We start from the raw sequence: 14,876 nt of genomic DNA, 5'->3' as shown, positions 1-14,876 counted from the left end.
TATTCATCTTGCGAAGAATCTATCTCATCACGAACGGTCCAAGCATATCGATGTCAAATTTCATTTTATCAAAGAAGTTGTGGCCCAGAAAGATGTTGAACTGGTCAAGGTTCATACAGTTGAGAATTTGTTATGTTAACCAAGGTTCTTCGAGCCCATAGGTTTAAATATCTATTAGATGGGCTGAATATTAAATCTGGATGATAGAAAGTTTGGAGAATCAGCTTGGCACTTAAATATTCTTGTTATGAGCGAGATTTGTAGAAAATAACAAGGTATTTAAGTAGGTTTTATTGGATTTTTGGAAAAATTAAAGGCCCAATGACATTATCGTAATTATTTAATAGTGACAAACTTGTAATTTTCCCTTTCTTCTCCACTCAGGGTAGTATTGCGTGATTTTTTTAAAAAAAGAAAAGGTGCAGCCGCTGAAGAGAAGTGGAGCTGCCTGAGAGCTTTCGAAGTCCACGAAGCTACCTGAAACGAAAATAGCAGCCGACTGAAAAAGAAAATTGTGAACGGAAGCTAGAGCCGACTGTGAGGAAGCCACTGTGGGTTTTCTCCGTCCAGCGAGGTCGATGGCGTGGGCGTGAGTTTCCGTCTGCGCCGGTTCTTGCGTGGAAGAGCAGCGGCGGTCAGCTCCGATTTAGGGAGTGGGTGCGGCGGTCAGCTTCGGTTTAGCGCGTGGGTGTGTCTGTCAGTTCTGATTCAGCGCGTGGGTTTGCTACAGATTTGGTTTTGGTGGTTCGCGGTCAGAGGCGGGTAGCACACTGTTTTGGGCTGTTTTGAAGCGGGTTGTTCTCAGTTTTCAGAGGCGACGGTTTGTGTGGATCTCTAGATATCAATGGATACTAAAATAACAGACTGGTGATTTCGTTAATTATCTATAATTTGTAAAATTCTTTTATCGCTCATTAATAAATTAATTCAAGCTGGTTCCCAAATAGGATATAAACCAAATTGATCGAACCACTATATATCTTGGTGTTCTGCTTTCGATTTATTTCTGCTGATTGTTTTGTGTTCTGTTTGACCATCTAAGTTAGGTTCAGAAACTCTCACAATAATATAGCTTTTTTATTTTTAAATCACCAAAATAATTTTCTAAAAAACTTAATAAATAGAAATTACTTTGAAGAATTGGATTAATCAAAAACTATTTTTGAAAAAATGACCTTAATGAAAGAAAGAATAACATATTTGTATAATTAATAGAAATACTTATGAGAACATAGTGCAACTACTTTCTCAAAAAAAAAAAAAACCATAGTGGAACTAAATAAATTTTTTAATTAAATTATATCTAAAAAAAGTAACATGCCACAACATCTAAAAAAAATCGAAAAAGTTTCTTCAAAAAGAAAAAAGCAGCTTAAACTGGAAGGTATTATTCCAAAATCCATATACATCGTTGGTCTAGTTCTTAATATAATATTCTTAAGAAAAAGAAAAATATTGATCTTAACTTTTAGTTGGGATATAACAGACAAAATATCATTAATAAATTTACTAATGCTTCATACAACTAATTATTTTAAGAGAAATTATTTTAAATAGTAAACTGCTAAAAATATTTTTCAAGTATAGTAAAAAATTATTGTATATCAATAATAGACTGTGATAGATCATGATAGATATCTATCACTGGGTAATAGACTACGATAGACATCTATCGACACCGACATGATCTATCTCTGATAGATAATGACATTTTTCTATATTTATAAATAGTTTACTCAGTTTTTTAAATTTGAAAATATCCCTTATTTTAATAAAAAAATATATATATATAACATAATTAAAATTTATATAATAAAAAAAAAACTAAAAGTATGTACATGCACCATTTTTCTTTAAAAAATAACACATCACATTCTCAAGCTTATCATCTCATGTCAAATGCTTAACGCCTCATTTGGTAACTTTTTTTTTTTGAAAATTAATTCTATAGACACTACTTCCACATTCAAATTATTTTTTTTGTTATCTACTTTTCACCAATAGTTTAAAAAACTAAGCCAGGTTTTGAGAACTAAAAAAATAGCTTTCAAAAAGTTATTTTTTATTTTTGTAATTTGGCTAAAAATCTAACCATTGTACTTAAGAAATATGCAAACGATGGTAAAAAATATAAATGAAATAGACTTATTTTTTCCTTAAATAAAAACAAAAAATTTAATGGTTATCAAAGAGACCTGAATTTTCTTTTAGACTTTCAAAACCCATGTTCAATTTTGGTTAAAGTTTATGAATCTGAATTTTCAAAAGCCATGCATATGTATCAAAATTTCTATACCATGCATGGTAATCCATGGGTTTTCTCTTCTTATTCAATGGGCATGGATTTTGAAAATAAAAGGGAGAGCCCTTTGTTATTTAATAAGTTATTGTAAGTAATTATAGTTAGTTTCACAATATTAAAAAAGGTTAAGATCTTTAATTTAGATTTATGGTTTAAATACGTCTTTGGAATTTATATTTCTAAAATATTATTTTTATTTCTATACTTTTATAATGTTCATTTTGATTTTTATATTATTAAAAAATGGTCATTTTGGTCTTGTGTTTTCAATTTTATTTCGTTTTAAAGGGATCAAAATAAACCAAAGTTGAACTTACAATGACTAAAACAAATATTTTAAAAATTTAAAGACCAAAATAAAATAAATTTGGTATTATAAGAATCAAAACGATCGTTTTGAAAATACATGAGTCAAAATAGTTTGATTGACTTTTTATATAAGGAGGAAAGTATATTTTATTTAAACATAGAAATAAATGAGAAGCATTATGTCTTTTGTTTGATCGACTTTTTTTTATCCTTCTCTTCCAAAGTAAAGCAATTCAAATCCTATGTACCAAATAATAAATTATTATATCATCAATTCAAATCTGATTTGCCTTCTTAAAAATATTAGCCCAATTAGTAGTTATCCATTATTCATTGATATGCTTGACAAAATCTATATATAACCATCATTTCACACAGCTTCTTTCCCAACACTTTCAACTTGTCATAGTTTCTCTACAAATTAGAGTAAAGATGGCTTGGTTTTTTACCTTTCTTCTTTTTTTTCTTCTCTCCTCCGTTAATGCTTGTGATCGTTGTATTTCTCAATCTAAAGCGGCTCATTATTACGAGGATGCCCCTACTTCATGTAAAAATGTGTCTTTAATCTATTTTTACTTCTATGTTTTCATTTTGGATTGGATTAATCTAAAAAATTAATTATATACATATCATAGAGAATTGTAATCGTAAGATGAATGTGTTCAATGATGAAATTATTGGGTGTGTGTGATTAATTTATATGACATATTATAGATGGAGGTGCATGTGGGTATGGAAATTTGGCCTTGGAAATGTCTCGAGGTTATTTTGCAGCTGCTGTACCTTCTCTCTACCGACAAGGAATGGGTTGTGGTGCCTGCTATCAGGTGTGTATTACGTGATATTAAATTTTGTCGACATATCAATATTTCTATCGATATTTCTACATTTTTATGGATTTGATATCGACAAAAGGGGTGAAAACTTAAAGTTGATATTGGTTCAATCCATAGTAGTCACCTACTTAGAATTTAATATCTTATGAGTTTTGTTGACACTCAAATGTTATAAAGTCAGATGAGTTGTCCATAAAATTAGCGAAAATCTTATGAATTAAAAAAAAGGGGTGAAAATCAATATTTCCATTATATATTGTAAGAAAATCTATGAAACACAATGAACAGATAAAAAACAAAACAAAATGTTACTAATATTAAATATAATATAAGTAATAATTATGTAAGCTTCTTACAAAGCGTGAAAAGTGTATTTATTAATTTACATTTTATTGAATTTTTTAAAAAAAATAATTATTGACATCGACATTCTATTAATATTTTCAATGACATCAACATTTTAAACATTATATACATATTTAGTTTTCTATCAAAAAGTTTGGATCACTTTCAAGTGTTTATTTTGAAAAAAAAAAAAAACATTTTCCTAAAATTTTGTTGTATTTGACAACTCAAAAATGAACAAATTAAAATATGAGTTTGAGAAATAAGTTAGGTCGAGTGAAACTTTCAACTCAAATTTTAGGAAAACGATGTTTTTTTCTTTTAGTGTAAATTTGATAATTCCTCTCAAATTTTCATTATATATGAAATGACCATAATACCCACATACCTACCTTCACATATCCATGCCCGTTGCTGCCCTCCAATGACCACCGCTACCAAAAAAGCGTGTTTTTGGTTTTAATGACTGTTTTCTCTTTCCTCTCCAAATTTGTCACTCTTCATGTGTCATGAAAGGTTAATTTTGTTGTAGTGTTCGAAGTTATTAGTTAATAATACTCATTATAATTGTCCTTTATAATTATTTGACATTTGAAGAATAATTTTATATAGAGAGAAAATCAAACAAACTTCTATATAAAATATACTTTTAAGAAAATATAACCAAACATATATATATGTATATATATGAATGTTTTAAAAGAAAATGCATTCTCAAAAGAAAGAGGCTTCTCAAACATTTTATTGACTATGAGCATATACATTAATTTTGCAGGTAAGATGCAAGAATGCAACATTGTGTAACACAATGGGAACCAAAATTGTTTTGACAGATCACAACTCTGATAACAGAACAGATTTTGTTCTTAGTAAAAAGGCTTTTTCAGCTATGGCTTTAAATGGGAAAGGCCAAGAACTTTTGAAAATTGGAATTGTTGATATTGAATACAAGAGGTAAATCATATCATATATATATACTTAGTACTATATATTTAATTAATTGGCATATGATGATTCCATCAAAAGTAACTTATTTTAATTTTTTGGACTTTTTATGTTGTAGGATACCTTGTGAATACAATAAAAATTTATTAATACAAGTAGTAGAATGGAGCCACAAACCATATTATTTGGCTATTAAATTCCTCTACCAAGGAGGCCAAACAGATATAACAGCGGTCAACCTAAGAGCTCAGGTTAGCTAATTTATTTATGTAAAACTTCACTTTTCATGTGCTTAAAATATATTTGAAATAGTTGTATTTTGAGTCTCTCATGTTTAAGTTTAGTTGCATTTTGATTGATGTCTTGTATTTTCAAATTCGACATTTTAATCTACGACATTTAAATTTTTATTTAATTAGTATTTTTGTTTCTTCTTCTCATCTTTCCTTTCCTTTTTTAATCTCTTCTTTTCTTTCCCATCTTCGTCGACTTCCCACGACTTAAAGACAGATGCAGACTGCACCTAATTTCATATATTTCTTTTTTTTTTAACACACAAAAAATAATAATAATAAAAATTCATTTTTAAAAAAATTATGATATGACAGTTTTATTGAATAATTGTTTGGGCTATCTTTTCTTTAGATGACGTCCATGCTCAGATTTAAATTTCTTATGTATTATTAGAGAGTTGGTGTAATATTAAATTTATTTTCACTCTTTAGTTTAAATTTTTTTGTTCAATTGATGTATCAAAATGTAGAAGGTCATGTATTCACAAATTAAACTCTTATAATATTGTTTCGTTTCCAATTAATATTGATTTCCCACTTATTTATTTTTATTCATCATCTTAAATTTCTTTTGTCAATTGGTTGTTGAAAAATCATTCGAGATAAATAATTTTTAGTATATGTAATATGAGAACTTTTTCTATGCATTGATAAATTTTGTGTATATATATAGGATGATTCTGGAGATTGGCAATACATGAAAAGAAACTATGGAGCTATTTGGGATACAAATAAAGTGCCAGAAGGGGCAATAAAGCTAGTGGTGATTGTAGTTTCAGGGTACAAAAATGGGAGAGGAATAATGATAAATTATGCACTTCCTGCTGATTGGAAAAATGGAGAGATTTATGATACTGGAATTCAAATCAAGGATATTGCTACTGAAGCTTGCAATCCTTGGAGATGTGGTGAGGAACCATGGAAATGATCAAGGTTTAATTATATATAACTTTTCACAAATATATTCAAAGTTTTAGTTACAAATAAAATGTGTGTAATTTTCCCTACTATTAATTTGTGTTGAAAGGATTGAGTTGTTCTACTGTTAAATAAATGGAATGAAATATCAATATTTTATGTGAATTATGGATCTTTTGAGCCTCTACATTATTTCATTACGAAATCACCGATCGAAGAAAAACAGAAAGTAAAACAGTAGAAAATTCGTCATAGAGATTTACATGGTTTATTAACAGTGTGTTAGTTATATCCATGGATAGAGGAAGAGAGCAACTTTACTATCAGAAAGAAATATAAGACTATAGAATATTGCTTAAGTGCTAGTAAGGTTAGAGAGTTTATAGATAGCACACTCCTCTAAATTCAAAGGTCAAAATCGTAAATAATATAAATACGAATACAATTGGTAAACCCTCGTACTTGGGTTGTTCGGAACGCTATATAACAAATACAATGCATGCCACAAAGAAAAATATCAGTTTATACTCGTAAACTTTGGGGTTGTATCGAGTGGAATGGATGAACTAATAACTGTTTCGATTTTGAAAGTGTCTAATTTGATTCTCACTTGTATGAAACTTTATAGGTTAATTGAAACAATGGTATGTTTCACACGATATTTTTTTCGAATGATCAAATTTAAAGGAAGATGTAGGATATACATGTGTGTTTAGTGATCTCTTTGTCAATTAATTTTAATATGGAATTTCATATTTATTTCTCTCAGTGTCAAATGTGTTGAGATGGAATTCCCATGTTTTTCTATTATATTAGACATAAAATTAAAATTTATATATCTATTAGATATTGAAAGTCCATAGGTTGGATGCACACACTTATCTAAAAGTTCAAGGGCTAAATCTCTAATTTACGGTTTGTTTGAATTGACTTAAAAATTTTATATTTTTCAAAAATTCATTTTAATTTCATTGTGACACTTATGATAAAAATTTTTTAAAATAAAAACACTCATATATTTGGCAATTTTTTCTCAAAAGAATTTTTATATATAGGATTGTTTGATTTGTTATATACTTAAAATATTTTTATTAACATCAAATTACTATAAAGGATAATTATAACATATTATGAACTAATAATTTAAAATAATGAACGTTGGAGTTGATTTTTTGGGATGATCATCGGAGGTGGTTGCCAAAATTGGTCGGTGGCAGTATTGGCGATGGCGGTGGCAATGGCTGGAGTTGACCGGCGGCAATTGCTAAAAGTGGTTGTTCATGGTGTGGTGGCTTACAGCGATGGTGGCCAAAGTTGGTCATGAGTGGTGGTCGGCGGGTGGTGGTAGTCACGACAACATAGTAGAAGTGGTGTATATGATTTTTAGGGCATTTTAATCATTTTAAAAGTTATATAAATCAAGGAGAGATTGACGTTTAAACATTTAAAAGTCATTTTTCTAAAAGTTGATCTCAAATGTTTATCCTAGACCAAGCTTATTTCATAAACTCGTTTTTTAAGGTCAAGTGTTGAACCTATCTTTGTGCAGCTTGGACAATTGTCTAATAAAAACTTATCATCTCTCAAGTTTTTTTTTCTTGTGTGTATGCTAATCATTGTTCTTTTTCAAAAAATATTTTAAGTGGTTGTCATACACTACAAATTTTTTCAAAATGACTTATTTTCAAAATTAAACACTTAAAAAGTTAAACCAAATCAAGTTGGTTTAATAAAAAAAATTTCAACTCAACTTTTAGAAAAAGAATATTAATTGTTAATCTCTTTAACTTTTACCATATGTAAATTACGAAAATATCCTCACTACTTCTCCACCTCACGTCCACCATAGCTACTACCGGCTACCACCAGCCACCTCTAGCGAAACAACTACCACCCGTTGTTGCCAACCTCTGGCAACAACCACCCATGGACGACCACTCCGACAACAACCACCGTCAATGATCACCTTTGACAACCACCAACATCGACGACACCGATAATGACTAACTCTAGTTGCCAACTTTGACAACCAAACTCTGGCTGTCAACTCCGACAACGACACTAGCTATGGCAACCAATTTCATCAGCCAACTGTATTGATCATCTCCAATTGACATCAATTCCATCCATCATACACTCAAGAATAAGATAATAACAAAAAAAAAAAAACTCAACCATTAAAAATATTTTTAAGTAGAAATTTAAAATTATTAATTCACAGCGTTAATGGTACTTTATAATAATTTCACATTGATTTTGACTATTCCAAATGAAACAAACTTAGCATTTTTTATGTTAGCAATCCAAACAAACCTTTTTTTACAAGGTATATTTTAGTATTAAATCCATGAAGGAGATAAAATATGAATATTATATAATTTCAAACCAAAAAGTATAATAATAATTAATAACAAACAAACAAACTGATCAGACCATGGTATTGTCAAACTACGACCATATGTGACGGCCAACATACATTATCCATTATTAACTTATTATATTCTCTCTTTTCTTTCACTTTGCTTTTTTGGTCTTTGTCCAAAATAGTTTGTCTGATTTTCAGATTTAATAAATCACTATTGGGTGACTTATTGTCTAAAATAGCTTTTGATTCTGTGATCTAAAGTATTGAAAATCTTAAAAATAGTTTTTGTTTTTTTGAACGTATTGATCGTTTTTAAATTTTAAACTTAAAAATTAATCATACAAAGTAACTAGAACATATATGGTTGAAGATTTATACCATAAACTTATTTATAAATATATGATTTCGAGAAAAAATGCACATCACCTTCACGTGACAACAACGGTAAATTTATAATTCTAAAAAGAATGTGACCTGTGAGATGAAAATATTTATACACTGATGTGGTATTTTCACATAGACTCTCCAATGCTTAAGTCAGAAAGCATATATGTATAGCAAGTAAAAAATTTGAGTTTTAGAATAGTGTTACTTCTTCCCAGAGCTATCAAGAAGTATTTATAGATGTAGTTAACCTAGGTCCTTCTCAATATGGTTCGAAGTTTCATTAGAGGTATCCATTAACCTACGAGGTTGAGGCTTGCTTCGTTTGATATTTTTCTAGAATCTATCTCAGCCAAGACCAAGGTAGAGCATCTTCTTTTTGCCTCATTTTCGGCTTAAGGCAATCCCTTGAATCAGAACATGTACGATGCAAAATATCACTATCTATTATAGATAGGTTGCGATAAAAATCTATCAATATTTGATAGATGTCTATCGTAGTTTATCGTTGTTTGTCATCGATAGACAGTAACATTTTATTATACTTAAAAATATTTCAACAATTTATTATTTAAAACAATGGCCAATAAATATATACAACCATCAAAAGAAAAAAGAAACACAATTTAAAAATTAGAGGTGGGAGGAAGTGCATTAAATATCAAAACTTTACTTAATCTGCTGACTCAAGAAGATGGATTCTTACTTCTAAGTCCAAACAAATCTGATCTAATTAGGTGCAGAAAGACTACCATCTGAAATATTTTTTCTTTTCCTACTCTTTTTTCACACACAATATCAAGCCAATACTTCATTTTTCTTCCTTTCATCCAAATTTTCCCCCAAAAATCAACACATCAAAACCCATCTACACAAAAAGCCAAGTTCTCATACTTTGTCTTATAATTAGGCCAATTCCCAAATTGGAGTCACTCCTATATAAGTATCATCATTCTTATGCCTTTCTTCCTCACACTCATAATCAACATACAACAATTTCCTTAGCAAAAATGGCTTGGTTTCTTGGCTTTCTCTTTCTCTTTTTCGTTTCTTCAGCTAATGCTTGTGATCGTTGTGTTTATCAATCTAAAGCTAGCCACCTTTATGATTCACCTACTACATGTAAAATGAATAAATGAATAATAATTTTCAATTTTTTTTTTATCTTTTTTAGAATAATAATTGCATGAAGATTTGGTCATAATTAATATGGGGTCTCTCTTATATATCCATTTGGAACAGATGGAGGAGCATGTGGTTATGGCAATGTGGCCTTGCAATTCTCTAATGGCTTCTTTGCAGCTGCTGTGCCTTCCCTTTATAGACAAGGAGCTGGTTGTGGCGCCTGCTATCAGGTCCTTATTTCCTTTTCTTTTCATATGGTTTTTCTCTTTTAGGTACAAGTTTAGAGATACGAGATCGAAATTTTTTTATCTCAAAACAGATAGTGTATATATCAATTATCGATGAGCTATACTTATTTTAGCTTTTCACATATTAACGTTTTTCGTAAAGATCTTTTTATGATAAGTTGGCAACTATTAGCTATAGTGTATGTTAAGCGTTGTTAAATTATTGTTGACATAACTTTTCACAAGTTCGTAGATTCGACTTTGACATAAGAGATAAACCTATATTTTCATTATATTGAGAAAAAATCGACAAAAACATAAATAATAATAATAAATAAATGTCACTCATATAAATAAAATAGAAATAATAAGCATTTAATTCATAACTGAGTATAAATGGTTTTTCAATTAATTTAAATTGTTATTTATTTTCTTTTTTATTAATTTTTTATAAAAATCCATCAACATTTTATCAATATTTTCATTGACATTTTTGTAAAATTGAGATCTCGACACATCGATATTGATATTTTAAACTTTAATATTAATATTTTCTTATTTAGGTGAGATGCAAAAACAGAAGGGTTTGTAACACAGTAGGTACTAAAGTGGTGTTGACAGATCAAAATAACGATAATGTGACAGATCTTGTCCTTAGTAAAAGAGCTTTCTTTACAATGGCTCTAAATGGCAAAGGTGCAGACCTCTTGAATCTTGGAATTGTTGATGTTGAATACAAGAGGTACAAGTTTTCATTATTTGCTTTATATATGTGTGTTAAATTACAAAAACTTCCCTCGAATTTTGTCTTCCGTTTTAGAAATTACCCCCTACATTTTAAAAAGTTGCAGTAACATCTTTGACGTCTTTCATAAACATTTTTAAACCATCTTAAAGTAGAAATTTTCTTTAGAATTTCGAATGATAATTACGACCTAGAATGATAGGTGGTAACATTGCCACATAGATACGTTTTAGATCACGACTTTGTTCACTGTTTCATGTCTCAATTTTCATTTGAAATAATAATAAAGGATTTTACTCCAAAAACAATAGCTTTTGAAACAAATATGAAAGTATAAGGATAATATTGAAACTTTTATACATAAAGGTGCTTTCGGAATAAATAGCAAAATTCAATGTACATATTTTTATAGTTTAACCTAACTTTTATTTTCTTAAAATGATCTCTTTATGCAGGGTGCCTTGTGAGTACAAATATAAGAATTTGTTAGTGCAAGTGGAAGAACCAAGTTATAATCCATTTTACTTGGCTATTAAATTTTTATACCAAGGTGGCCAAACAGATATAGTAGCTGTGGATATAGCTCAAGTAGGTACATCTGACTGGAGCCATATGAAGAGAAATTATGGAGCTGTTTGGGAAACTAACAACATACCTGAAGGAGCATTACAATTGAGGATGGTCGTGACTTCTGGATATGATGGAAAGTGGGTTTGGGCAAAGTCCGTACTTCCTGCTGATTGGAAAAGTGGAGCGATTTACGATACTGGAGTTCAAATCCACGATATTGCCAAAGAGAGTTGTCCACCATGGCAATGTGGTGATAAGATATGGAAATGAAGAATGTTCACATCAATTGTGATTTTATTTTCTCTAAACTATAGGATGGGGAAATTATAAATTTACTCATCTATGTAATAAAGGAATTCTAAAGAATTCTATAATGAAATAAAATGATGAAATATATTTTAAATATGAACAATTGTTTTGGTCTTTTGATCCTTGATGTACCCTTTTGGAATAAGGGATTTGTTTTTAGTAATTGGGACAGCAATATCTCAACACTACCTTGTATGAAATAGATGAAAATCATACATCTTATGAAAATAACGATTCCAACAGCTGGTTTCTACTCCTTTAACAAACTTACAAATCTGTAACTGAATAGTATAAACAATAAATACTATCTCAAATGAATTAAAGTAAGAGAGTTATCATTTTATAACTTCAAGAAAAGAGAGATTCCCATGGATGTAGGCTGGTTTTGGCTTAATCACGTATGATTTGTGTTCTTCATCTTCTTTCCCTTTAATCTTCATGTGTGCATGTTGAAGTTTCACCTTCAATCATAAAATCGCCATTAGAGAAGAGATCTGAGAGCTAGAGAGAAGCGTGAAAAATCTAAGAGAAGAAAGAGGAAATTACATTTCAAATGAGAGTGATAAATCTAAAATTCATTTAAGAAAAGAAACGGCATCCATGTGTTAATCAATCTACAAAGAAGATTTGGTTGCTTTACCTCTTCACTCGTTTCAACTAACTCATATCAGAACTGGTATTAGAGGACCAAGATAATCAAGAAAAAAGTTTTTGAAGGTTCAAGACTCAGATTTCATATTTAAAATGGCAGTGGCAAGGGTAGAAATAGAGAAATTTGATGGTAAGAGCGATTTTGGCTTGCAGAAACCCAAGATCAAGGTTATTCTTGGTCAGCAGAAATTCCACAAGGCTCTTTTGGACCCAACAACTCTTCCAACCATGAGTATAGCACAAGAAAGAAAAAATATGGAGTTGGCAGCTTATGGAACTTTGGTTTTGAACCTCAGAGTCGTAAGGCAGGTTATTGATCAAGACACTACCTACAAGATGTGGACCAAGTTGGAAGCTCTTTTTGCCACAAAAGACAATCCAAACAAGATGTTCTTAAGGGAAAAGTTCTTTACTTTTAAGATTGACTCAGGAAAGATACTCACAGACAACCTAGATGAGTTCAAGAAAATAGTTTCTGAATTCAAAAACATTGGTAAAAAACTAGATGATGAAAATGAATCATATGTTCTTTTGAATTCACTACTTGGTGTCTATAAGGAAATGAAAAATGCCTTGAAGTATGCAAAGAACCAATTGCAACTAATGCCATTATTTCAGCATTAAGGACTAAAGAATTGGAGCTTCAAATCACCAAGAGAGAACAACCAAATACATAAGGGTTGTTTATAAAGGGCAAGAACATGCCAAACCAGTCTAAAAGTGGTAAATAGCAACCTAATAAGGAACATAAGCCTAAAACTAATCTGAGGTGCAATTATTGCAATAAGAATGGACATTTTATGAGAGATTGCTATAATTTGAAGAAAAAATCAAGAAAAAGAGAAAGAACAGAAGAAAAAACAGCTTGAAGTCTCCAAAGTTGAAGGCTCCTACTTTTATTTAAATGCTCTAGAATCTACCAATTACAAAGCTAACCAAGTAAGCCCTTTAGAAAGACATGATTGGGTCCTAGATTCTGATTATACTTATCATATAACACCTTTCAAATCTTGGTTTAACACCTATAAAGAGATCGATGGAGGATTAGTGAACATGGGCAATAATGAAGCTTATAAGATCAAGGGAATTGGCTCAGTTTCACTGAAGCTAAAGGATGGGTCAATTAAGCCTTTAAGGAATGTCAAACATGTGTCTTTGCTCAACAGAAATCTAATTTTCTTGAGAACGTTGGATTCCATGGGGTGTGAATATAGGGAAAATGTGGAGTTTTAAGTAATAAAGGATTCTAAAGTAATCTTGGTTGGTGAGAAAGTCAATGATCAGAGTAGAGATGTTAAATGGAGCTTATGTTGTAAGAGAGACAGACTTGATAGAAGCTTATTTGTGGCACAAAAGGCTATCACACATCAGCATTAAAGGTATGCAAGCCCTTTCTAAACAAGGTATACTACCTCAAGGCATCAGTGAACAACTCTCTTTTTATGATCACTGCATAATAGGAATGGATACTAGGAAAAGCTTCACAAAAGCTCAGCATACTACCAAAGGTATTCTTGATTATGTCCATTCTAATTTGTGGGGGAGACTCGAAGCCTAACTGGCTCAAGGTACTTTCTGACTCTAACTGGTGATTTTTCAAGAAAAAGTCGGATATACCTTCTAAAAACCACGAATCAGGCATTTGAGAAATTTAAAGATTGGAAAGTATTGATTAAAACACAGACATCTAAGAAACTAAAGTACCTCAAGACAGACAATGGACTTGAATTTTGCAATGAGGTATTTAATAGCTTATGTAGTGAGAATGGCATAACAAGACATAGGACTATGTGGTATACACCTCAACAAAATGGGGTAGCTGAGAGGTTTAAATATAACTATCATGGAAAGAGTGAGGCGTTTGTTGTCTGATGCAATTTTAAATGAGAAATATTGGTCTGAAGCAGCTACATACACTGTTTATATCCTAAATAGGTGCCCACTGTTTATAGACTTCCTTACACTAGAAGAGAAGTGATCTAACCATCCTTCAAACCTAGATAACCTAAAGTATTCAATTGTGTTGGTTATGTGCACCAAAACATGGGAAAACTATGGTGTCAAGTATATGTTTGTTGGCTTCACAAAGGGAGTAAAAGAATTTAAAATGTGAGAAACCATTGAGAAAATGTTTATTGTTAACAGAGAAATCGCTTTTAGAGAAAAAGATGTGTTTATGCACAAGAAAGAGAAGGCGAAGGACAAACTGACTTCTCCACCACTATAATTGAAGTGGAGAAGTCCACTGAGCAACCAATAAAACTTAACCCACTTAGTGATTTAGAAGATTAAAAGGAAGGAACGGAGGAGCAGACTAAAAGAGTTAATACTCAACCTGATTTGAGTCAATATTCATTAGCTAGGGACAGACAAAGAAGAGTTATAGTTCCCCCAGCTTGGTACACTAAAATGAATTATATGAACCTACTGCTTAATGCTATTATGGCTCTTACTGATCAACAACCAACTACTTTTGAAGATGCTACAAGTGTCTCTAATGCAAGGAGTTGGATAAAAGCCATGAATGAGGAAATGCATTCACTAAATGTAAA

General features: G+C 30.6%; 2 protein-coding genes across 2 annotated transcripts; both read left to right on the top strand.

The window, feature by feature from the left end:
* Positions 1 to 3,001: 3,001 nt before the first annotated feature.
* LOC120078608 (expansin-like A1) lies at positions 3,002 to 6,113 on the top strand. The gene is made up of 5 exons (XM_039032894.2): positions 3,002 to 3,158; positions 3,326 to 3,438; positions 4,568 to 4,746; positions 4,856 to 4,988; positions 5,704 to 6,113. Exons 1-5 carry the CDS (start codon positions 3,044 to 3,046, stop codon positions 5,956 to 5,958), a joined length of 795 nt encoding a protein of 264 aa, XP_038888822.1. The 5' UTR covers positions 3,002 to 3,043; the 3' UTR covers positions 5,959 to 6,113.
* A 3,500-nt stretch (positions 6,114 to 9,613) lies between these two features.
* On the top strand, positions 9,614 to 11,769 carry LOC120078574 (expansin-like A2). Its single transcript, XM_039032852.2, has 4 exons — positions 9,614 to 9,819; positions 9,940 to 10,052; positions 10,613 to 10,791; positions 11,250 to 11,769. Exons 1-4 carry the CDS (start codon positions 9,708 to 9,710, stop codon positions 11,632 to 11,634), a joined length of 789 nt encoding a protein of 262 aa, XP_038888780.1. The 5' UTR covers positions 9,614 to 9,707; the 3' UTR covers positions 11,635 to 11,769.
* The last annotated feature ends 3,107 nt before the right edge of the window (positions 11,770 to 14,876 follow it).

The sequence above is a fragment of the Benincasa hispida genome, chromosome 5, assembly GCF_027475165.1.
Source record: "Benincasa hispida cultivar pf3 chromosome 5, pf3_genome.v1.1, whole genome shotgun sequence".
NCBI classification, from domain to species: Eukaryota; Viridiplantae; Streptophyta; class Magnoliopsida; order Cucurbitales; family Cucurbitaceae; genus Benincasa; species Benincasa hispida.
Note: the sequence above shows the minus strand (reverse complement) of the source record. Positions and strands in the feature narration are given on the sequence as shown.

What these genes read in the sequence shown, in the direction of transcription:
- LOC120078608 (XM_039032894.2), top strand. Translation starts at nt 3,044, where the DNA reads ATGGCTTGGTTTTTTACCTTTCTTCTTTTTTTTCTTCTCTCCTCCGTT. An exon ending in GTTGATATTGAATACAAGAG is followed by an intron (nt 4,747 to 4,855) that starts GTAAATCATATC and finishes TTTATGTTGTAG; the next exon opens with GATACCTTGTGAATACAATA. An exon ending in CGGTCAACCTAAGAGCTCAG is followed by an intron (nt 4,989 to 5,703) that starts GTTAGCTAATTT and finishes GTATATATATAG; the next exon opens with GATGATTCTGGAGATTGGCA.
- LOC120078574 (XM_039032852.2), top strand. Translation starts at nt 9,708, where the DNA reads ATGGCTTGGTTTCTTGGCTTTCTCTTTCTCTTTTTCGTTTCTTCAGCT. An exon ending in TTATGATTCACCTACTACAT is followed by an intron (nt 9,820 to 9,939) that starts GTAAAATGAATA and finishes CATTTGGAACAG; the next exon opens with ATGGAGGAGCATGTGGTTAT. An exon ending in GTTGTGGCGCCTGCTATCAG is followed by an intron (nt 10,053 to 10,612) that starts GTCCTTATTTCC and finishes TTTCTTATTTAG; the next exon opens with GTGAGATGCAAAAACAGAAG.